Consider the following 25,552-nt stretch of genomic DNA (forward strand, 5'->3'; position numbering starts at 1 on the left):
GAAGAATGATTAATCATGAGAAAGTTTATAGCTCAAACTTATCTAAACCTGTATCTTCATTCAATAAAAGACAATTAATATATATACAATATGGAGCTTTCTATATGAAAAACTGTAAAGTATAAAGGAATCTATGAGAATACAATCAGTTTCTTTAAACCATTTGGTGAATTTGACATTTTTTGAACAAAATGAAAAATGTAAGTCAAATTCATCCAGATGAGAGTTTCTTTACAACTTCTTCACTGGCCTTGTGGAAGAACGCCTTTCCTTAAAGTAGTTCATGTCAGCGTTACACTTTAATATTCTCCTATGTGTCTCCAGCCCACTGCTTTAATTACGGCCTGTAAGTATGTGTGTAGGCTTTTCTTCCACTGTTGCAGCCACTGTGGACTGGGAGAAACTGTCAGTCCGGGTGCTCTCATTTACTCATGTGAAGCCCCGATCTGTCAGATCCGCAGCCATGAATAATTCTGGAAAATTAGCTTTCAGACAGCGAACACTGTGCCTGCTTGAGATCTCTCAAAGCGCTTTGCTTCCCCTTGACGGCCCTGTCAACCTTTTCTCTTACCAGATGGTGACTGCCCTCCTCATCATAGTCGTCCTCGCCTCCGTCGGTCATCTCTCCTGCCTCCACATCCAGCTCCCCCTCGCCGGCCTCCTCGCCAGAGTTCTCGGCCGTTTCTGACACGGACTCCTCGTGCAGGGAGTCACAGTTGTCCTCGTATTTCCTTTGAACCTCTGAAACAAAGAAAGACAAAGAGCACGAGGTTGCTTTGATTCACAAATTCACAGTATCTTATACTGGAGCAAAGTGAAAGCAGTTTAACTCAAAAAAAGGTGACCACTACTTAAGTTCACACAAGTCACTTGGATACATACTGTATAAATATTATGAACCAGCCATCTTTCTACTAACTACATTAGTTGCTTAAGTCTTGCTTTATACTCTTAGCATCTTGTTGTTTCCACTGTAGCATTTAGTACAGCATTTAAACAGTGTTTAAAGAAATTAGGCAAGTTTTGGCACCATTGAAAGACACCAACTGTTGCCAAGATGTTGCTTATGATAAGCAAGCTTGAAGCACAAAGCTCTGCAATGAACAAAAAAGGCTCAAACTGGCACTAAATTTCATCGATTTGGGCTACACTGGTAGCTGTACACTACACTATATGGACAAAAGTATTTGACCACACCTGACCATCACATCAACAGGGACTGTATGGAGTAGGTCACCCTTTTCCAGAAGATTTTGGAGCATTTCTCTGGGAATCTGTACCCATTCATTCTGTAGAGCATTCATGAGGACAGGCACAGACGTTAAACCGAAACACCAGAATTCAACAAATACGTGGTGTGGCTAAATACTTTTAGCCATATACTGTAGGGTATGGATGCAATATATATTTTTTATTTCTGGACTATCTGAACATACATTCTCAACAGGCTTAGAGAAATTATACATCAGGTTTGTCTCATAACAACTACAGTAGATCTGGTATGCATTTCTTATCTGTGGGGTTTTAGCCTTTAAAACTTCATTTCTGTTTTGCAAATTATTTATTTGATATTTCCAATACAGGTTTCATGTATAAAATTTAGAAATGTGTGTATGTGCCAGTGATATCAATAAATGTGTATGAGTTTCTATATATTTTTATGTAGACATGTACTGGTACTTTTTGTTGTTTTGTAATTTGAGTTTATTTGTAACAAAATGTGCCCTATATATAAAGATACCACTTGAAAAGTCAAATGCTTCCAGTGGTAAACGTGTTTCCAGTCTTCTCAATGAACATTATGAACCGTTCTCCACTGACAATAAGAACTGGGAGTTTGATGTATGTTTTTGTTGTTGAGGACATCTTTATTTTCCAAAATCAATTTTACATCATTTTACTTGATACAACAGAATTACAATATTGAATTTTTCAAAAAGTTTCATTTTATGGTTTTTAAATCTTTAAACAACGGAATTGTAACCAGAAAACTATTTTCTCTAATAAAGAAAGAGAAAATATTGATTTTGGTGTCATTTTTGACTGCAGCCTCTGCATTGATTGCCTCATTTTCTGATCCAATAATTGTGACATGGTCCATGGAGTCTGATGTCTTAGTTTCTTCAGTTCATTCTGCCTACAGATCTTCTATTTGTTGCATGTCAGATTTAGTCCTACTTCTCTGATTGTAGTTGTATTTGTTATGCTCATATGTTCATATCTACCTCAGTTCCTGTCTTATTTTGGTAATCACTGCCTGCATGTTATATATTATATGTCCCTTTTGACCATCTGCTGTGAATATCCTCATTGTTTCCACCTTTGCCTTGTCAGCTACACATATTTATGACCCTGCCATTTCCTCTCTGTTTATTTACCATCTCTGTTCCCCAGGTTTGCTCGTCACTGTGGCTGCTCCCCATGCTCCTGCCCTTGATTCACCCTGGGTTTATGTGGACTGGTGGGGCTTTGGTTCCATGTAAAATTGGTCTTTTGTTTTCCTAAATGTCTGCCTCCACGTGTTCTGCATATGACTCCTTCAGCGACCACTTCACATGACAATTTGCACAGCTCTGTTGCTCTATTCACACTGGTTGTGTTTGGATTTGAAGTGATTTTTTTCAGCTGTTAAAAGCAGCATCCTTGATGGAAAATCATGTGATGTGTAATTTTCAGTGTTGTGCCTAAATGACCTTCAGAGCGTTCCGCACTCTGAGGTTCTCCTACAGTGTCGGGCGACTATAAAGCCGTCACATAAACTGAGTCAGTGTGGTGCTGACAACCTGTCTGCTGGGATGACAGAGAGCTCTGATGCTTTTATCTCTAATGGTGTCACAGAGACTTACGGCCCGTGTGTGCCTTTCTGTTTCTCACCAGATTCAACTCTCTGCTGCTTCTCAATCTTCTCCAGACGTCCCAGTAAGGAGTCGATCTTCATTTTAATCTGAGTGAGCTCTCGTTTGATGGTCTGGAGCTGGTCCATCTTCACTGTAAAAAGGCACAGACACAAAGAATTCATTGTTTTGGTTCGCCTTTACTGGCTTGTTCCGGTTTCATATTCTGCACTCATTTTATTAAGACACAAACCAAAGTAATCTATTAATGCCGTCACCACTCAGAGTCACATCTTTCTCAGTAAAGACCGCCTCAGTCTGACATACCGAAACATAATCCTGCTAAAACTGTGGACCTGCTGTTTTTCAATTTAAAGATTAGTGTACAGCTTACGCCCACCATGCTGTGCAGAGCTGCTCAACTTTTCTACAGCTCTGCAAAAACTCAAAGCACTGTGTTTTGAAGTATGAAATGGGTAGATGGTATAAAACTTGAAGTATAATCAAAATGTGCTACAAATATATTTTTTAAGGGGCATTGAAGTAGCAAGGCCACAGTTTAATTTGGTAGAAACTAGCTCTAAATTGTGGCTGTCATGGTTTAAAAAATGTCCAGTCTATAAAATATTAAATATACAACTACTATTTTTTTTTCAAGTCGATTACTTTCATAAAAACTACTACTTAAGGAATGACAAACCTTCTGGAAAACAAAGTGTGTTTAAATATGAAATTAAGGCATTATCTAAAAAATGTTTCATAAAAGGCTCCCATGAGCAAAATAATAACCAATACAATTTTAAGCAGTCCCTTTGAACCCCCAAATATAAATCTGAGCCAGCTTTAATTAAAACAGCAGTCCGTTAGTCTTAAAACAACTGTAATCTCATAGCAGCTCATGCAAATGCTACTTCATAAACCTTTATGCTTCTAATAATTTCATATTGCACTGTTATTCTGGCAAATATATTATAATATTATTGCAGGAAGTGCCACAGGCTGAACCAGAAGCGCAACAGCTAGCTAAAACCTGTATAACCCATACAATTCTATGTAGATAACCATATATTGTAATATTGTCAGTGATGTAAAGGTTTCAAAAAAAGGCATTTGCATGAAATGCTATGACGTTTTTAGGATTGGAGTTGTTTTAAGATGGCCGCAATCCACTTGGGACTCCGCTCAGACTAGCTGTTAGTTCGGCAGTCTGGCCAGAAAAAACTTTTTTCCCCAAATTGATCTCATTTAAAAGGGCTATCTACAAAAGGTTTGACCTTATTTGTTCATAACCTTTCCTTTAAAAAATATGAACTATCAAAATTATTATTCAAAATTGAGAACGAAAAATGGACAGCGGCGGTTCAGTGCAAGATTTTGTTGACATTTGCTGACGTATGACTGACATCTCCATTTACACTCTCAACACAAAAAGTTTTAGTGTCAAAGTTTATTTTATTACAAGTAAAATTACAAATAAATTACTTCATCTTTAATGACTAAGCTCATCATACTGTATCTAAAAGCTTTAATAGTACTGAATTTGGCCATATTGAACAGGAATTATAACTTCATTAAAATAAAATGTATGTAACTGTTTGAATTTTAAGTTGAAATGTATTAAAGTGAATAGGATTTTAAAGGACAAGTTGTTCCCATCTTTCTCTAAAATGTCCTGAGGCCACTGAATTCAGTTATTTCTTATTGCTACTTATTGTTAATAAAAAAGTCCTTCAGATTGTACTTTAAAGTATAAACAAACTACAAACTCATGGTTAATAGCTGATGGTTAATAGTTTAGCATGTAAAACAGTAACAATAAAGCAAATCCCCAAATATCAGCGTGACTTAATCTGTGTAACATTTTACACACTCAGACATGCATGCTTATCGCTGCAGTCTTCCCTCCCACTGCGTCTGTTTACAGCCTTATAAATTATTTGCTCCCTACTCCTTGCTTCACTTTGGCTCCTAAGTGGTCTCTCGACGATACATATCTGAGACTCGGGTAATGAAGCGTAACTGTATCATGTCAAAGTTTGAGACTTAACCTTAATATGTCATAAGCAAATAACAGCTGAAAATAAAAGCACTCATCAGAGGGATGTCACCATTAATTTTGTCTGCTGACAGATGAAATGAGGTTGTGCTCCTCAGCAGCTCCAACTGAGCAGATTAAAGAATTTAGACCATTAAAGAACAAGATAATCTCATTCCTTAACCCCTGGCACATGAAATGTGTCTTTTTCTTTTTTTTTTTTCTGGGGAAAGGAGAGTGGAAATATGGATGCCAAAAGTTGAGAAGAAAACAGAAAATTCTCTTTGACACCTATCAGATCCTATCTGTGCGGGCGTTGGGACGGCTGAGCACTGGGTAAACAAACCCACGAGTTTCCTGTAAAGCTTCAGCTGGAGATCAGAGACAAGAGACACAGAATCAAAACCGTACTTGTTTGGTATCATGTCTGCGTGTGGCTCTTTAAGTTCCATTCTTTGATGTATATTTACTCCCACATGCCACACATCACAATACGGAGCGCCTCCAACGTCTGTGTGCTACTTTGCATGATCTAAATCCATGAATTAAACATAGCCATGCAGAAAAAAAAATCTTTGACATATTACCTTGGAGTAAGCTAGACTCCCCTAAAGGACATTTTAATCTTTCAGCAGTATTCATGTTGAAAAACACAACAGCAGCTGCTCCAGCAGGATCCAGTGCACTCTGTATGATATTTATCAATGCAAGATCTTTTTCTTGTATTAAGGAGCAGGATGATTAATGTGTCCATGGGCAACAGAAAGAAAATAAAACTCCACTGATTGGAATCCAAAGGTAATATGTGACAGGAAACCCCTAGAGGTGTCCTCGTGTTGTTCTGCAAAGCTACTATCACCTCTAAATCTTCTGGAAGGGGAGGAGGAAGGTGGGAAACAGTGAATATACAATCATATCTCAATGGGGGAACACATTGATGTGTCTTTATCTCCTCTGTATCACCTGCTTTCATTTGTACAAGCCGGTATCCTTGAATACACCCCCACACCCCCCCACCACCACCACGCATGCACTCTCTCTGCTCGAGTCCGGCATTATCTGAGCTCGCTCCGGGTAGCTTACTGGTCGTCCTTTGACGATAAGAAAGTGCGGAACAGTTTTTAATTTATCAGGACCTCCAGGCCTCTTTCCCTTTTGTGCTTTCAGCCACATGAGCCGCTGAGAGGAAACATACACGCCCTTATCCAGCAGCGGCTCATCAACACCGCATCTGTAGATAGCTTGGCTTTCAGGAAAAAGGTCCAGAAAAACTGTGCTCCTATTATTAAACATTTGGAAAGGTGTAGAGACTGAGTAATGGGTGTAATTTTAGGACAGTTTAATTTGGGGAGATCGGGGTTGTCGTGATAAATAAAATTTGAAACTTAATCCCAATACTGAAAAAATGATGGACGAAATGCAGATTGCCCTCAACCTTTCAAGTCAAACTTTTAAATAAAGATCATCTTGTAATGAGACGGGACTATACCTTGATCTTGTGCAAATTTACAAGATCTGGTGAGATGTATTAGCAGTTAGCATATGTGTTGGGGATGACTCTCAGCTACCACCACAAGAAATTTTAGCTCAATATCTGCAAAACTGAACGAGTTATTGCCATTTTTGTGTTTGCTAAGGTCAATTAGCTGTGGCAGCCATATTGATTTGGGTGGACTCCAAATTACTTTCTGAGAGTTTTTTAAAATCCATTCAGCTGTTCATGAGATACTTTGCTAACACTACACGCAAACACACGTGCAGACATGGGCAAAATCATTTCTCTTTCGATTTTTGCATTAAAAACCTTCTTGTTGATGCAAAGAAAATGATGAATTGGGTTGTTTTTTTTCTTTTTTTTTAAGTAAGGCTCCAGACAAATTGTCTTTATTTATAATAATTTGTTGAAATAATTATTCAATGACTATTAATCATTTTTGACAACCCTATGAGACAATGTGGATCTCCTAACTTGCTCATCTGTGATAAATAATTAAATTGAATTGATTATTGAGGTTTAGAGTAGTGATGCTGACATCAATGGCGACAAAACCCTTTTATTTCATACCGATGCAAAAGCCTACAGTGTATAGTGTTTTGAAATAAATACAACAATTCTTTGTGTTTAAAGTTGGAAAACTGTTCAGTAAATAAGTTGTCATGTGTGACTTCATTTTTCTTAGTATTCAATAAGACACCGGGGATTGGAGGCTGAGGGTTTTAATTTATTTACGATGACTTACCAGCAAAATTCCCACCTTGCCTTTTCTTCATCATTTTGAACTACAAAGCCTAACACTCTAGTTATGCTTTTTATTTTGACGTCTCAATTTTACAATTACAACACTTTATTAAAAAACAAAAAGTGACATAATTAGGTGTCTTGAGCAGATGACACGACGAAAGACGATTTCTAACTGGTATAACGGGACACAAAGATGAATGAAACTTTAATTTTAAAACTCCAACTGTGACATTATTAGATATCAAGCTTTAATTGAGCCAGCTGTCTTAAGATAAAAGCCAGTTAGTCTTTTATAAGACAGGGGAATAAGTACAATCTTATCTTGGAAAAATTATTGATTAAAACCTAAAGACTGAAGCAGACTGTGGGGCACAGCAGGAGCATCAGCTTTAATCACGGTGAGAAAACCATTCTTTTTCCAATGCGACAAAAAAGGCAATGCCCTCATTTTATGTATGTGCTTCAACTGAGTCGATCTTTGCGGCATAATTAATGTCAGGCTTTGAATGTCAGCCGTTACAAAGTGTCTTTGTAATCAGCTATTAAACTGTTCAAAGGGCTGATATCTTGAATCACAGCTTAACCTAATGCCACACATTATTTGTAATTTAAAAAAAAAATCCTAATGTAATAATAAATATAATACCTTAAACTGATTTTACCAAATGGGTAAGTGAATGCATCAATAAGGAAGAGGTTTAATTTATTGTAAAAGGTGGGTCATTATTAGGTTCCAGAAATGCAGCATTGCTCTACAGATTTGTGGTCACTTTAATGTCTTGCCATTAATCAGGTGAGCCACACAAGCTGACAAAGTGGCTGGTTTAACCTCTGCTTTTGAGGTCAGAGGTTGACTGATTAGGGTCTTTTATTGGCTGATATGGATTTTTTTAAATCAGTTATGTCAATATATGATTTATGAAGCTGATTTTTCAAATTTGTTTTCGACCCATAACAGTTTATTGTTCATACACATTAAATTTAATACAAAGGATTTTCAAAAAGGAATAAATAATCAGTCCATGTAAGTTGAGGTATGCAGCACCAGATCATAATATAAACTCAACTTCTTCAGATGATTGACTGCAAGTTAAATCTATCTTCCTGTTTATTTTTACCACCTTTGTTTTATTTAATGAAACTTTCAGGTTACTGTCACTAGAGACTCACAGGTCTGAAACTTGTATTTTATTTTCCTTTTTGGTACCATTTCTTCAACCTTGGATTGTATTGACTATTGTTGACTTCTAAACTTTGCAAAGGTATTTTATTGTTTGCTGCAGTGACACAATTTCCCCCTCAGAGGATAAAGAAAGTATCTGTTTGTCTGACTGGGTTAAAAAAAGAAAAGAAAACAACAACCAAAATGAATAAAACCAACAAGCATTTTGATTTTAGCAGCTGGATTCAGTGTGTTTTTCCACTAAATGTATTATTTAAACAATACATTAACTTACTTTACTTTCGGTTGATCAAATATTAACGTCAACTAATTGCAGCAGCTATAAATCAATCTCACGTCAAACCAGTCCTAAACTGGTATTTTATTTTGTAAAACCTTTTAATCACCCATGGCCATAAAAGGGAGCAATCCTGTAAATGCCTATGCCTGTATGGGTCTTATCTGACTGTTAGCAAAATATCTCATGAACCACTGAACAGATTTCAGTGGTTCATTAATGTCTTAGTAAACACAAAATGGCTACAACACCATCAGTTTTACAATTAATGAGCTAAAGTTTGGTGTTGTAGTAGCTGAGAGTCCCCTCAGCACGTACTCTGAGGACTAACAGATCATGCAAGATTCTTATCGTCAAGATATGTTCAAGAAAGCTAAAACTGTCTTTTTTCAAGATAAGAGAATCTTACTTTCAAACTTTGGCATTCAAGGCAGATAGCAATATTCATTCTCTCAAGAAATGTTACTTAATTGTGGTTAATTGTATTTAATTTAAATGAACTTGAATGCAAAATGTTAAAATGCTGAATTGGAAATATACGTACTCTCATAAAATTTTGGGGTTTAAACAGCTGCTTATTTTTTTGATTCCTTATTTATTTTCCTTTGCAGTGAATTATTAGATGTGCAGCCTCAGTGCTTCCATCTGCCCACCCCGTTGTTTGGACAACCTAACCTTAGTTTGCTGTCCAATCTATCTCAGCCAAAGTCAATACAAGCAGTGATTTTTCATGGTCTCGGCAGGGGCAAATTAGTCTCCCCAACATACAGAAGCTCCGCTTCGACACAGAGGAGAATTTATTGAATCTTTCCAAAAAGAGGATGGGAGATGAGCTTTTCTTTTTTTTCTCCTCTTGCTGTAATACCAGCTGCAGCTGGGTTCTTCTGACAGACCGGACCAAGCTGCTTTCGCTGATAACACTGGGCCTAGACAGCCATCAATGAAACAAACGCTGTAACCAATTACACAAGCTACAGATGGAGACTAATGTTTAGCAAAACACAGATGACCACAGGGATGCTCCCAATATCACATTAATTACATTTAGGATGTTTTAATGCATCTCTAGTTAATCAGAAATCCAAATGAGATCCAGATGGATGCTGGGGGAGAGCAACAGCTCTGTTTGTTGAACGGGTGCAGCCCGTCAAGATCACTTTATATCTGTGTTTTCGACTGGCAAAGGTAGACAATAATGTTTTTGCCCGTGTCTGTGTGTTCATGTACCAAAATATCCCATTAACTACTCGACTAGTTATAATCAAACTGCGAGAAAGTTTAAGTAGATTTAAATCTACAGCTGATTAACTTTTACAGTCAGCCTGATTCGAGACGGCCGCCAAAACCAACTGATCTCGAAAAACACAAAAATGGAAACGGGCCTGTCAATTTTACACATATTGATCTAAAATTAAGTCCAGTTTAGCCAAGAAAGCACTGATAGATTGTGCAAGATCTTTGCCCAAAGCTATGTGGAGTCAACGCTATCTGTTAGCAAAATATCTCATGAAAAGCTGAACAAATTAGGTAAACTTTTAGGAAATAATCAATTGATGTAACTCCATGAGTGATCCATTTAGGCGCCAACTCAATTCAAGACAGCCAATTGACCTTAGACAGCATAAAAATAGCTCTAAGTCAGTCACTATTGCAAGTCTTGGACTAAAGTTTGGTGTGGTAGTAGCTGAGAGTCATTCACAACACATATTTGGATGATTTATGACAACTAATATTCATTCTTGGGTTGAAGGACACTAAAGTATTAGTATAATTAGTAAAAAGTGCAAATACAAGTGAAAAGCATTTTCTTGTACGTACGTTTCACGCCCGAGGAGGAGGTTGATGTGGGAGCTCTGGAGGATGACGAGGACGAAGAAGAGGATGTTTTGACAGGGAAGGAGGTCTTTCCACGGCGGGAGGAAGGAGCGAGCACCCTGGAGCGCTTCAGAGGGATCACAGCTCTGGGAGGTGGGGCCACTCTGCCGTGGTAGTCAAAAAGCCTTGGAAATAATTAAAAAAAGAAACCTGTAGACTCATGCTTTTTCATTGTTTTATTTTTTTAAAGAAAAGGCTCTAAAACAATGAGAGAAAGTCCATTTTACAATTAGCTATTTCTTCTGTTAGTATTTCAAGACAGAGCTGAAGTGGATTTCTCTTTCTCAGACGGGACAAAAAATTACAGATAACATCCAACCAATATCCCCCTTTTTATATACTTTCCCAGATCATTATATGGATGAAAGTTTTCCCTCCACAGATCCTCTAAAGATGGAGAGGATGAAAAGAAGAGGGTGCTAAATGTTAAATGAGGCTGTCAGCTTTGATTGTTCTCGGTTACAAAGACTGTCACAGCTCTCAACACGTTTGACATTTGGAAAATAGGAAATGTCGCCGCAGATAAGCACTCTGATTGCTGCCGGATAAATGAGAGAGAAGCCAAGTGTTTCTTCGTCAGCGTGGTTAAGTTGTATCCTTGATCTGACTAGCCGTTCTGACGAGATGACAGATTTTAAGAAATCTCTATGACGAGGCTAATGACTTGAATTAAAATTGGCTATTATTTTGAATAATCATCTGCTGACCTCCACCTGAAACAGACATGGGCAGGTTAATATTTCACAGCTTATTGGAAGACATTACAGCTCTGAACTGTTTGGACATGAAATAGGCGTATACAATGTTAAAATATACAATACTGAATGGTTAATGTGAGTTCTGTTTTGAAGAGTTCTTGGTAGCAGTGTGCTCAAAAACCCTTGAGTCATCCCATGTCTGCTTTGGCCGTCATTGCAGTTTATTTGGGAAAAGAATACAGAGTGCAAATTAAAGCCACAACTGCCAGAACTGTACCTGCCCCGCCACCGTGTCCACCATATGAACAAAATATGAAGAAACTGACGAGCAAAATTATTGTATTATTGCTGCATTTCCTGTTTCGTCAGAGAAGAGTTTTCAATGGAAGGATTTGTGGAAAAGACACTATATTCATTGCAAGTCACCATCCCTTACTGTGTTGACGCTTTCAGTTTGTTTAAACAAAATTAAAAGACATTTTCATGCCGAGTATTAAAGTAGGATCACCTTACTTGGAAAAATGACAGTTTTAGCTTTTTTTTTGTCAAATCTTGACAATCCAGAGTTATAACTTCAGCTCAGTGCAAATATACATATATATATATATATATATATATATATGTTTTAGCAACTTCAGTGACAGTTCGTTGTTGTGTTCACACTTAGCTAAATTAATTAGCATTATATGATTAGTTGACCAAAAGGCTAATTAGTTTTGCAGGAAATGCTTATAGTTTGGACTTGAAAGATGCACGTAAAAACCTGCAGGATGAGTATGTTTCTTTTAAGCGTTTCCAAGCATAAAGATGAAGAAAGAAGCATAACAAAGAGGATTAAACTGATTTTCCTTTCTCTAATGACAGATTTGCATTTCCATTAATTTTCCTACGTTTCAAACTCGAGTATCTTAAAATAAAAGTACCTTTAATTGTTTTTCAAGCTGCAGCGCATCGAAATCTTTCTCAGATTCCAAATGTTTTTAAGCAGTCTGTTGAGGTATTATAAGAAAAAAACAAATAAACAAAAGCCAAACTTGATCCAAATGTTAAACTTAGTTTTATAATTTGTGTTTGCTGTTTGATTAGATCGCCTTGGATACCACAATGAACCTACATGTCAGCGTTAGACTCCGATGAGTCCTGATGGAGCGGCAGATTGTGACACTGAAGAAAGCCTGAGCTCAATATTTCCATTATTAGCTTTTTGCTGTCATTTATTGGATTCAGGGACATCTGAAGCCTCAGGAAAGTGGCTCAATAATCTACTCCTCACCCACAACACTCCTTCCTTTTTACAAAAATTAAGCACTTTCATAAAAGAACAAACACTTGACAGGATGCCAGTTTTTAGCTCTTTAACATGTAACTTATACATTATTTTATTTACATATGCTTATTGAATATTTACCCTGAAACAGAGATTTTCAAAGTTTAAGACATTTAATCTTTCCTTAAAGAAAGCGCTGACATTCTTTGTTTATTTTAATTCCTGAATGCATATTAGATTTTTGGTTGTGTTATTTGATCCTGAGGGGACTTATCAGGAGATCCAAGACAACAGAATATTGGTGTTGGGACTAAATTCAGACAATAAATACATAAAAAGGTCTGCCTTTAGGCATGTATTAGTTCTGTGATTCTGGGAAAATTGGAAAAAAGGAGAAGATCAATTATCTCAAATAGCAAACATTTACAGGCTGTTCAGCACAGCCTCTTTTGTTCAGTAACGTAAGAACAAACATAATACTGAGCCCCACCTCCACGTGAAGGACCTCTCCCCATGTGGAAAATTTCTTCTTTGAAAGATTTTAATTTTAATACATACTGGGGATTTCTGCTTGCTACATCCAATTAAAAGAAATCTAACACAGAGCTGTCATTGTTTCAGGAACTAGATGGTACAACCCCGATTCTGAAATTGGGGCGTGTTTGACAAGTCTCATAAACCTATATTGCATCCAAAACAGAACATACCTAACTTATCAAATGCTTAATCAAAAAAGTAAGATTTTTAGGGAAAAACATAGGGTAATTTTGAATTTAATGGCAGCAAAACATCTCAAAAATGAAGGGAAGGGCAACAAATGGTTGTAAAAGTAAGTGGTGTGAATAAGAAACAGCTGGTGTAGCATTTTGCAACTAATTAGGTTAATTGGCAACAGGTAAGTGTTGTAGAGTGGCCATTTTGGTAAAGGAGCAAAAAGGAAGGGGCTCAGTTAATGTTTGTTAATATCTTAGTATTTCTAGAAACACAAGCATACAATCAATAGACATGAACCTACCTGCTGTAGAAATCATCTCTGTAGTATTCATAGTCAAATTCATAGCCACTATAAGAGACAAAAGAGGAGGAAGGACAGAAAATCCAGAACATGACTGACAATTTGTCATATCAAGTGCAAATAGTTTTAAAACAATTTCGGGCTAAAACTTAACAAAGGTGGAAAAAACGTGAACCTACATCAGTCTGGTGTGCAAAAACCACAGACAAACAAAATTTAAACAACAATTAAAATGTTTTAAGGACAAATAAAGACAGTAGAAGGTAGAGGCTGATCAGCTGGGACTTTTGAAAGGATGATGCTGATAACTAATATATTATATTGTTATGTTTTTGTGCATAGAAGTAACAGTATTCATATACATTACAACCTGTTCAATTCTGACAAAAACATGACTGAAAAAAGGGCCAACACCCAAATTAATGTATGATAGTTAAAATGACATAGGACTAAGAATGTTTGAAACACCCTCCCAAATCGTCTTGAAGCAGTTTTTACTTTATTTTGTTAATTTATTTTTGGATAAGCACACCTGGCATGAAAGACACCCTTCATCATAAAGTGAAAACAGGCTGTTCTCTCCACAAATGTGCCTGTATTTTTACTGGAGACACCATTGTTGGGGAAAAAAAAGCAAAAATCGAGAACAAAAAGCTCTCTTTTCAAAACGCTGAAAACAAAAATCAGTGTTGGAAACTCAGGATGGCAACCGAAACAAAAATAATGGACATAATGAGCACAGAAGGATTTGTAATAAAATTCTGCTATTCTCAAAGGGATCCTAATTAGGATTCAAGTTATTATTCCATTTTAGCAACAAATGCTGTTGGTTTTGTGTTCCTGGCTCATAATTACCATTTTACATCCTGCCTGTTTTCAGCTGCAGCTATAAAATGCAAATGAAGATTTATGATAACACAATGCACAAGCTAATAAATTAGTAAAAGAGGATGTGGGATGAAGCAAACCAACAATAAAGACAAGATTAAATTGATGGGAATGTTAATGTTTCCTTTGGGTGAAGTCCCAGTGTCTCGCTGAATATAAAACACGTCTGGACCTTTGTCACATTAGACTGCAGTAAACAAAATACTTGTTTGTGACCAGGAGACCTGTACTGGGCAGAAAATCAGGGCAATGCCTAATGAAGCTTATACAACGTTATTTCCTTTGAGCTTTCCATGTTTGTGCTGTAGGAACTGCAGTCAAGCCACAGAAAGGCAGAAAGCATGATGTCGATTAGATATTCAAGGTTTAAAAGAGAAAAAATAAGGAGCATAATTCATCATATTCTACAGTTTACTGCAGATTTACACGAACGGGAACAGCAGGATGAAAAAGCTGGTTAATATTTATAGAAACAGCAGGACTTTGCATGTTGCAAGTATAGGGCGACTTTTACCTGTAAACGGCAGAGAGCGGCCGTTTGGAGCCTGGTTTAGGCCGGTACGGTTTGGGCTCGCCCGCCATGTTTATGTCTGTAATGACAAACAAGCAAACAAAAAGCTTGTCAGACAGCTTGGGACAGTTCTTAATGATTAATAAACATTTGCTGGTTAAAAAATTAGATTTTATGCAAAACAATTATATGAGTTGAGAATACAGAATTGTGAAGCTGTAGTAAAATGCTTGATGCATTGTGCAAAATGTTATTTGAATAATGCTTTCATATAGGGAACAGGGATCAATCGGGTTGTTTTCAGCTTGACTGGATTGATTGTTTCCAGCTGATCCAATGCTCGAAAATCAATTGTTTTCCCCCTCAGTGAATGCACCATACAGTAGCAAATCTGCTAATTCACACTAGAAGCTCATCTTCAGCGTGTAAGTTTTATTGACTGAGGAGGACCCAGAGTTAGCTAATTGAAATATCTGTAAAGTGTTTGACAATAAAGCCAGAAGAAGCACAAAAAGATCAAACTGTTAAGAAGCTCTTATCTGTTTGATACAGTAAAGGTGATACTCTGTAATTCTTTACACTTGGGTTCTAGTTTTACAAATACCTTTGTCTCATAATCTGAAGGATATTAATTGTAGATTTCCAGTGAAGGAGAGAGAAAATAAAGAATATGACTGCGGCACGTGTAGTGATAAAAAATAGAACACCAACTGTCACTGTGAAATTTATCTTAATATGAAAGCAATAATATATACAAATAAAAGGAGTGAAATAAACAGGCTTATAAAAGAAAACCTGACAAGCAGAAAGCTATTAAAGCAGCACTATCTTCCTAATGAATTAGTGCACAACTCTCAGAAATGTAGTGCAGTATTTTGACAATTAAAGAAATTAAATTAACACTAGTTTTTCCTGCATAGTAGTGTAACCTAATTAAAGATCCAACAAGTTTATCTCTTCAAAATTCATCATACATCAGTGGTTCATCGTGGCAGTGATGGTATTACATATAGTTTAACCAAAAAAAAAAAAAAAATTGTGCAACTGGAAAAAAAAAGCAGCAAGCTGTGAAGAGGCTCTGCCATATTTCTACTGCAAGAATGGACCTTTTTGGGGGACGTTAAAAGAAGCGACAGTCAAAGTTGCGGCGCTGTAGGGCAGATTCAATAAATCTGAGGTGCACAGCAAGAGACAATTTTCCACAGGTGGGGCTGGAGACCTTGATACAATACACTGGAACATCTAAAAAATATATATAAATTCTTCTTTCAAGGTAAGAAAGAATCTGTTAAAACATAACAAAAATAAAATAAAATAAATATATATATATTGAGCATAAAAAAATTACACTCAAAATAAAAGTTCAGTGTTAGGAAAGCTTTGAATTATAGCTGGGTTTGTAGTCTGTGGTGAAAAAACAAATATGGATGAACCAATGTGTAATCAGAAGATGAAAAATTGTTCAGATCCCTATATTGCAAAAGGCGTTACAGGGTGTATACTCCAAAGCTGATCACCTCTATGAATGCAGATGTAATAAGGACTTTAAAATTATGCAATGCAAATTATACAAAATTAAAATAAAACACAATATGGAAGGAGAAAATAGAGGGGGGAACTAGATGCAATGTACATCTGGAACACAAAAATGCAGAATATAGTTAATCTGCCAAGTTAGTACGAATAAGTTCATCCTAGAAGTCATTTTATCTTAGATGAGTTAAGAGTAAGACAGTTATTCTACTAAAAATGAATACATGGTGCAATAAAGGCTGTGGACACTTCAGGCAAAGCATGAGACTGACTAAGAGCAGAAAATCTCATCATATGCAATTTTTTTTTCTCTTTAAATCGTCCTTGAGATCACACAATATGTTGCTGAAAAGCCGCACGTCACTCAAGAGGCCGTTTCGTAACTGGCAGGATTCAGATTTAAGACCAAAAGCGACATACTAATCAACAAGGCTCACTGGAGTAAAGAAGCCCAACCCGCGCTGCAACGTCAGTCTAAATAAGAACCCAGTTAAGTGCTTTTAAAGGCACTTTCTGACAATATTACGTTCTGCCTTTCAGCTGCACACGTTTGCTTTAATAATTTATGCTTCCGTTCTTCCTTCCGATGCTGAACAAGAGGAAACTCCCCGGTCGCTCGGAGTGGAAGAGCACTGGGCTGAAAATAAGCTGCTGGCAAACTCCTTCCTCCTTCAACCAGCGTCTGCACTCATGAGAAACAGGATTAAGCTCTGGTGTGTTCGTACGGACGTTTCTGCACGGAGCAGCATGACGGGATGAGCATGTGTTTGCGTGCGCGTACTTGACAGTTTGTCGAGGCTGACCATACGGCTGACTTACAAGATAATTACAGTTTTGCTCATTAACCTGAAGGTTTACTCACATCTGAGGCAAACCTTTAATTAGCTCACAGCGGCCACGCTGGGTATAATTGGCATCCAAACACCTCAAGCTATCAAAAAGAAAAAAACACATCTCAGACAGAACCTCTTTTTTTATTGTTTCTGTTCTGTCTCGGCTTTTACGGTAAAGCTGGCAGTTATTGTCTCTGCTGGGAAGCTGCGACAGCCTCAGACCTCTCTGACTGCAGCTGTCAGGGTAAATCTGCTTCAAAAGTTTACTTCATTGGAACAATTCACACCTTTTATCACGGAGGAACTTGGCTAAGCTGAAATGAGTTGATAAATCAACTGCTGTCTGAGACAAATCAACACAAAAATGATCTTTGTACAAACAAGTTGCAAATGTCTTGTTTGTAGTGTTGATGGAATCTGAAAATATATAAATATATGTCCTTGTCATTTCTTGCTTGTAATGCTTCACACTTTTTCTGAAGATGTTCATTGTTGTCTGTTTTTCTCTTTTATCTTAAGCTAATTCTCAGTAGAGTACCACAATGCCTATAAAAAGTATTCATCCCATATGATGTTTTATGTTTTGATTGTTGTCATAACTCAGTCTTGGTCAATATGAGTTGGCATTTTTGAGAAAGAAAAAACAAACTTCTTCAATGTCAAAGTGAAATCAAATTTCTATAGAGTAATAACTATTAAATAAAAGTATGTAATGTAAAATAAGTGGCTGTTAAATATTCACCCACTTCACCTCAGTATGTAGTACAAGCAGCTTTAGCTACTCTATATTCTATACACTCTGTTCTTTTTTTTTTTTTTTACAAAACTGCTCAAGCTGTCAGGTTACGGGGGGTATCAGGCATGAACAGCCTTTTTTAAGTGAAGCCACAAATTCTTTATTGGATTTAGATCTGGGTTTTGACTCGGTCACTCCAGAATGTTAACCTTGTTGTCATTATAAACCATTTCTGTGTGGGTTTTAGTGTATGCTTTTTTTAAAAATTCCATTTTTGCAGCATTCATTTTGCCCTTTATCTTTACAAGCCTTCCAGGGCCAGCTGCCAAGAACCATCCCCATAGCATGACATTGCCAACACCATGTGTCACAGTGGGGATGGTGAGTTTGTGGTGATGTGCAGTATTCTCTGATGGCCAAAAAGCAAAATTGTTCTCATCAGGCCACAGAACTTTCTTCCACTTGACCATAGAGTTGTCCAAATACTGTTTGGTAAACTATAATGAAGATTTAATCTGTGTTTTCTTTAACAGTGTCTTTTTTAAAGCTCAGATTGGTGAAGATCCTAGGTAACAGTAGTTGTAGCTCAGTCTCTTCCATTTCACCTGCTAAAGCTTGAAACTCCTTCAGAGTGCTCACAGGTGTCTTGGTGGTCTCTCTAAATATCTTACTCCTTTCACGGCCACTTAGTTTGTGAGGACAGCTTGCTCTTGAAATATTGGCAATGTTCCATATTCCCTCCATTTCTTGATGATGGATTTAACAGAACCCCTGGGGATGTTTAGGGTGTTTTTGTATCTATCCTCTGTCTTGAACTTTTCAGTAATCTTTTCTCTGAGTTTCTTGTAATGTTCTTTTGTCTTTATGGTGTAATGATAGCCAGAAACACTGATTAACCAGTAAGCATACCTTCCAGACACAGATGTTCTTATACTGCAATCACTTGAGACACATTCAGTGCCCGCAGGTGATTCCCATTCCACTAATTGTGAGACTCCTTGGCACCATGCGGCTGGACCTCTGAATTGAATTACGACAGTCACTTTAAATGGGGTGAGGATTTATGCAATTACTTCTCTTACATTACATATGTTTATTCATTTGGGATTACTTTGTAGAAATCAAACATTTTTGTCAAAAAAGGCCAATTTATATTGACCGTGACTGATTTATAACAACAATAAAATGATAAAACATCCAAGGGGGTGAATACTTTTCATAGACACTGTATGTGCAACATAATCTACTAAAGGTTAGCTTTTTGGATCAATGCACCCAAGCCTAGGGGCTGCCTTCAACATATACCATGGTGTTAAAAAGTCCGTTTTAAAACCACAACATTTTTCCATCCTGCTGTTCCTGTAGTTTAAATTCCTGTAAAGAAGGTGCCAGATGCAGCCGGATGTAGAGCAGAGTAGAGCTTCACTTCTACTATTTGATGATGCAAGCCATCAGTCAGCTGTGAATGATGGTCGAGAGGAGGGTGACCCAAAAGTTTTCCCCTCATTAAAAATAGACAAAGCCTTCTGTTTCAAATAATTTACGGTAGTGAAAAACACTCAGTCATTGCTTGTCTACCAGAGATGAACCACCCCTAATTTCTTTAACCCTCTGGGGACTTAGTCCCTTTTCCTTATTTTCCATAAAAAAGATGTTTTCCTCATTTTTTACATCCCTTCATTCATCTACCCTTTTAAAGAATTTGTATTTATCACAATACCCATGTGCTGGACACCCAAATGTTCAGAATACTCTCAGCTTTATGGAAAGAGAGGTTAGGTTTTGGGTTAGTCCAAAACGATAATATATAATTAGACCAAAAGCTGAAAGACTGATATGGGTTTTAGCAAATTTTGTACATTTCTTGTATAAAAACACCTTTATTCATGTGGGCAAACTGTTTCAGCACACAAAATGAATTTATTTAAGTCTTAGGTGCACAAAAGTAGTGGAATTATGAACAAATTAGCAGATAAATGTGAAATAAATGCCCAAAATGAAATTCAGTAATATTATTGTCTTTTTTTTCATTTTTGAAATGTAGTGTTATTTCTCATTCTACTTTCACCAAATTTTACAAAGACTGAGATAAAGAGGGCTTAATGATGGTGACATTTTTTTCCCATAACTCCCATTTTGGGTGATGTAGGATGTAGCAAAAAAGATAAGACGGAAGCTGTGACTCTAGGCTTCCAGACAGTGTTTTCAAAGCCTTGATATGTTGTATAATGGCAGAGATATACATAGAAATGTAGGGAAACATTCATTTTGACAAGCCAGAGCATTACCCATCCCTAGAGGGTTATGGCAACACTGTTTATGAATAAACGCTTATAGCAAAATAATAGCAATGAGATCATGCCATTTATTTTTGAACTTTGCTCAAAATTATCACATTGTCAGCATTTTATGCTGGCTTACAGCATCATACTGGCATACACTGCATGGAGTGTGAGAATTACAGACCATACCCTGAACTATGCATTATCAATCCACTCAGATATCAGCAGATATAAAGTGCTATAAAGCTGCAATACGAAAGTTAAACACAGATCACATATCATATCAAAATATAAATGACATGTAACTGAATTATCTGTGCCATTTGTTTGCTTGCAGTCAGTTTATTTTGACAGTAAAAACAGAACATAATTATGAAGATGAATGAAGGGATGAATTTTGCAGTCAAAATAAATCCACAAACGTGTTTATTTTGTTTAAAGGACAAGGTTAAGTAATGATTGTTATTTCCAGCAGCTTAGATAAGGACTTACCAGAGTCAAGCCTCAAATCTTTAAAGGACTAAAAGGACATTTTAAAACTATGGGTAAAGTGTTTAAACCTTACATGAATCCATACTATTGTATCATTTTGGTGAAGTAGTGAAAGGTTTGACTCATTGTAATATATGCAGGTGAGAATCCTCTAAAAGATATTTTGTTCCACTGCAACCAAACCACTCATTTTGGTTTGTATGAGATATTTACTGGGTAAGGAGAGACACTGTATTGTTTCTCTTTAATAGTAATAAAAATAATTTCTTCTTTTTTCGTATTCTTTTTATCTGTGACTTGTTTGCCAGCTTAGTCTGCAGCTGGGCCAGTCAGAGCCGAGGGTGGAGCTGTCCGTGGTGCTGAACAAGTTACAAAGATCGCAAAGATGGTCTGTGTCGGCGCTCTGCCTGGGCCTTGGAGGAAAGAAGAAAAAAACTTTGTGTGTATGTGATGTATTTTGATTTTTGCTGCACTGACAATATATTTGGATATGTTAGAGCTTGTTTCTCATTTTCTCTCTCCCATAGAAGGAAGGTGTCTGTTTTCTGTAGATACAGACACAAGCATGACCTCGGTATGAATATATTTTAAAGGCTGCATTGTTATTGGTTGAGAAATGAGGAGGTAAACTGCAGCGGGAAGACGGAGGCACGAAGCGTAAGTAATCGCTGCAGACAGACTTGTGTTCCTCTGTCAAGAAAACAAGGATCCGTGACTCCCTGAAGGAAGCTGCCCATGTGTTTTATTGGTCTCATTTGCCGCCTTACATCTCCGTCTCTTTGCTCATGTATCCTGCTCTAACCTAAGCTTCGTCCTATATTTCAATGTCTCCCCCTGCCTCTCTCAATCACCATCTCTGTCGTGCTCACAAAAGACAATATCTAACCCCAATCAGCATCCATCACAGGCTTTATTTCTTCCTTTGTCTCTTCTGACTCAGGAAGCTCATTATGAAGCATTTCAGTGCTGAGCGTCACCTGTGGGGCCTTTTCTCTGTGACACCTGTGCTGCTAACGAAAGCTTTGTGAGTCTTATTCTCCTCTCCTTTCAGTAGCAAGGGAAGAATATAGAGGTTTTTGAATAAATCAAGGCTTTAAACTTAGCCATATGGCGGTGCAGCGCAGGCAGTCGGTGCAAATGAGTACATGTTCTTATGGAAATCGACAGAACCCCAAAACAAGAATGAGTCATGCGAGAATGCAAAGACAATCTCGCATTTCTGGGAGGAATATGAATGAGACCCAGGAGCGAGACACAAACTCTGCTAGTCCTGTGGAAGCCACAACAAATCCAGCTGCGGCATCTTTGTCTCTGTTGCTTTGCGTTTCTTCCTGAAAGCTCACAGTCTCTCTTCCTCCACCAGACAGAAAGAGGGGAACACCAGCTAATAGCCTGAGGCTTCAGAGAAGAGCTAACAGGCAACGGGCAGCAGGAGTCAACAGAAGGTCAGAAAATGGGAGAGACGCTCGAACGGTGTTTCAGTGAGTCGAGCCAAGTAATGCTGTCTTTTTTCCCCTGCTTGTACTGGAAAATTCACAGATGTCTGAAAATCTTTCTTTGCAACATCCTGCTTTCATCAGTCTTTACTTTTCACCAGTGGAATGACTACTATATATATATATATAATATATTTATATCTTGGCACTCAATGCTTTTATTTGCAAAGGTTTTTTTTGAAACTGTAGCAGAGACTATTGTCTAAACACACGCCAAACAAGCTTCATTTTTGTAATCAGTCCTTATCAGACCTAAACCTGCGTGCCTAATTTAAAACGGAAGCTGTATAATATTTATATCTACAACAGAAATTGGTTGCGGCTCCGTTTGACCAGCTCTCATGCCTTGCTAATGTGTTATCTTTTGTGTTCTTGTTTCTCTAGGAAAAATAGATTGGAATCTAAATGAGGCTTCCTGATTAAATAATAATTAAACAAAAAGAGACAGGGAAAAAAGACTTTGTTATGAATTATGCTCATTCCATGCACAGTAAAAGCAGTGATTTGCTTGTCAAACTACATTGTGCTTATGTAAAATTGCCTTTTAGCCTTTAGAGAAACCCAGCAACCAACACTCATGTGACTTTGTTGCTTTCTGTTGCTTCAAATGACCTGTTTGGACACCTGCTGTGGTGAAGCACTAGAAGTATAATTGAGAAAATGGCAACTTATGAGTATGTGTGGGCCTTTATAGGGAGCATAAAAATAAACAGGCAGAGGCTCAGTTTTCTCCATTAAGACTCATGACTCTGGTGTTTTAGAAAACACGTTTGAGAGAATGTTTTTTAAACATGGACTTGATCATTCAGGCAGTAAAATGCAGGCTTTACTTGTTTGTTTCTCCATTTTTAAGGTGTGTTTAAAAAAAGTCATTGCTCTACACATCCTTTGTTGCGCTAGGTGTTTAGTTGATTTGCTTTTGTTAACACTGTTGTGTGAAGCTATGGGTCAACTGGACGAAGCAAAAATGGGACTATTGGTATTGTGGCTGTCATAAATAATTATGTAATCACTTCCTACTATTTAGCATTGATAAGTATCTCACTCTTTATATGCAACAACTACATAATGTAAATACTAAAAATGAAGCATGTTGTGCAGCTGATGACCTCAACATGAGCTAATAGAGGCACACTCTTTGGGTAGTATGAGTTTATAAAGGATTCAATGATAATTTATTCATTAGCTGTTAAAACCTTACAAAAATATAATGTAATGTGCAGTTCTATTAAATTTATTGAAGAGCTAATGAATATCATAACAGTGGAGCTTTGTTTTAGGACAAGCTGTAATTGAAAGTCTTTTTTTTTCATTTGCCATATTGATTGGTTCCCCATAGCAACAGTGGCTGATGTTCGGAAGGATTGCAGATTAGGAGCTGTGGCTCAGAATGACAGCAGTTTTCAGGAACACAGCTGACACATTAATAAAACTGTTAACCTGACACGAAGCTAGATTATTAATAGTTCACTTTTTATAACCCAAAGGAACAATGGCAATTCTTCATTCTGCTGTGCCCTTCGAATCAAATTTGGAGAAACGGCTTTCTCTAACATTACACCCTGCTGCCACGAGGGTACAAAAAGTCCTTTCTCCTCCTGATCACTTAAAATGCTTTAGAGTCGCCTGTGCTGCACATCAAATTGCAGACATGAGGCACAAGTGATTGACTGCAATAAACAACTTCTGGGACATCAGCAAGAGCCTTCAAGACATGAGAAATGTGCTCTTTTCTCTTCCGAAAACAGAGGGAACAAATTTCCCACACGGACCATAGTAGGTGGTTTGGCCCTTTTTAATATGCTTTTTGTATTCTGTCCCTTCTGAGCAACCGCCCCCTGTCACTTTGATGAGATAAACATAAAACAGAGCATCAAGGAAGAGAAAGGAGAATGAGGACATGGGAGGGAGCTGCAGACACTGACGTTATCTCCCCATCGGCTTAATTAATTGAGCAAATTGTTCCTTAGCAGAGGAGACAAGCGCAAAAGGTAATGTGAAGCAGGAAGGAGTCAAACCAAGCTGGTGATGGACGTGCAAAAGGGAAATGGTCGGAATGTGGGGAATTTATCTTTGCCCCAGATTCAGCTCAGATGCCTTTGACGTGAATCCCTTGCTGAATTGTGAAGCCTAGTGGTCTGTGAGAGAGGCAGGAGGTCTGAGATAAAGAAATTGCTCCATCTAATAACCAGCACTGTACCTTCAGGACCTGTGGGCGAGGCAGTGGCAGGTGTGGGTCTCATAAAACTACAGATATGCCTTTCATCTTTGCCCCTCTAAAGGATTTCCAAGGACAGATAAAAGCTAAATTGCAGGTGCCGGTTTTCACTAAATCTCACAGCGACTCGGAATCCAATGTGATATCACGGTGATACCCAGACATATTTTGACGTAGACAAAAATCTTCTATCTCCACTCTAACTCAGACTTCAGACTTCATTCATTTGGCTCACACACACCTTATTCCTCATTTTATTTGCCTGTGCAGCCATCAATCAGGGGTAGAAGGCACTGCAGTTCCTTCAAATTGGTAGACTTAAGTGCAAAGCAGTCTGACGAGCAAACATTGACATTTTCCTGAACCAAATTAGAAACATTTTAGGCACTGGCTTGTTTATTAAGACCTAATTACACAGAAAATAAGCGGCGAGGTGAGGGACAATCTACATATCAAAGGTGCTGTACTTCTGAAACCTTTGAAGATCAAACAGAGCTTTTCAGGAGAACCATCAAATAAAGTTCAAATCGTGTTGATGTGGATCACTACGCTCTTTTGTTTGTGAGCACGCCGTGCTTAGGCCACTACAATGTGCTATTTTTTAATGGTTCATTTCTTGCTGTTAAGCTGCATCAGACTTAGAACCAGTGTAGTTATTCTGATTATGAAAATTTCCGATGACAAAACTGAATATTGTTGGCCTTTATTCAGTCAGCTTTTACAGCAATGCATACTAAAGTATATGCACAGATCTTTAAACACAAACTACAGACATCACCACTCAGTTCTGAAAGAAAGACGGTAATTAACGAAACAGCTTTTAGAGAACTTGACAGCTCTTTGTTAGCTTTGAAACATGAGCAATTTAGGTTTCTTTTGCTTTGGAGGGAGAAAACTAAAAACCTGTGAGTTATCCAATGCCAATTTAATAAAACAAGCTGCTTCAACTTGCTATTTTTTGGTCTAGGAAATTTTAATTGATTGTTTTTATAACATCTTATAGAAAAAGAGAGAGAAAGCGAGAGAGAGAGAGAGAACTCCTCAAAAGCAGAAATAACATTTGAGCCACAACTCATCTGCAACTTCATCATGAATAACTGCATTTATCTTTTGCTAATTAGTTTATGTTCCATGTGA

The 25,552-nt window shown here is 37.4% G+C and overlaps 1 protein-coding gene across 2 annotated transcripts in view; it reads right to left on the reverse strand.

The window, feature by feature from the left end:
* Nucleotides 1-25,552, reverse strand: part of LOC108230459 (RALY RNA binding protein like) — a 105,497-nt gene that overhangs the window by 7,200 nt on the left and 72,745 nt on the right. For both annotated transcript variants that reach the window (XM_017406714.3, XM_017406716.3), the window contains exons 3-7: nt 14,829-14,904; nt 13,427-13,474; nt 10,390-10,571; nt 2,875-2,988; nt 572-741 (exon numbers count right to left, since the gene is read on the reverse strand). In XM_017406714.3, the coding sequence (XP_017262203.1) occupies nt 572-741; nt 2,875-2,988; nt 10,390-10,571; nt 13,427-13,474; nt 14,829-14,904 (590 nt within the window). The remainder of the gene's footprint in view (nt 1-571; nt 742-2,874; nt 2,989-10,389; nt 10,572-13,426; nt 13,475-14,828; nt 14,905-25,552) is intronic.

Source organism: Kryptolebias marmoratus, linkage group LG21 (genome assembly GCF_001649575.2).
Source record: "Kryptolebias marmoratus isolate JLee-2015 linkage group LG21, ASM164957v2, whole genome shotgun sequence".
Lineage (NCBI taxonomy): Eukaryota > Metazoa > Chordata > Actinopteri > Cyprinodontiformes > Rivulidae > Kryptolebias > Kryptolebias marmoratus.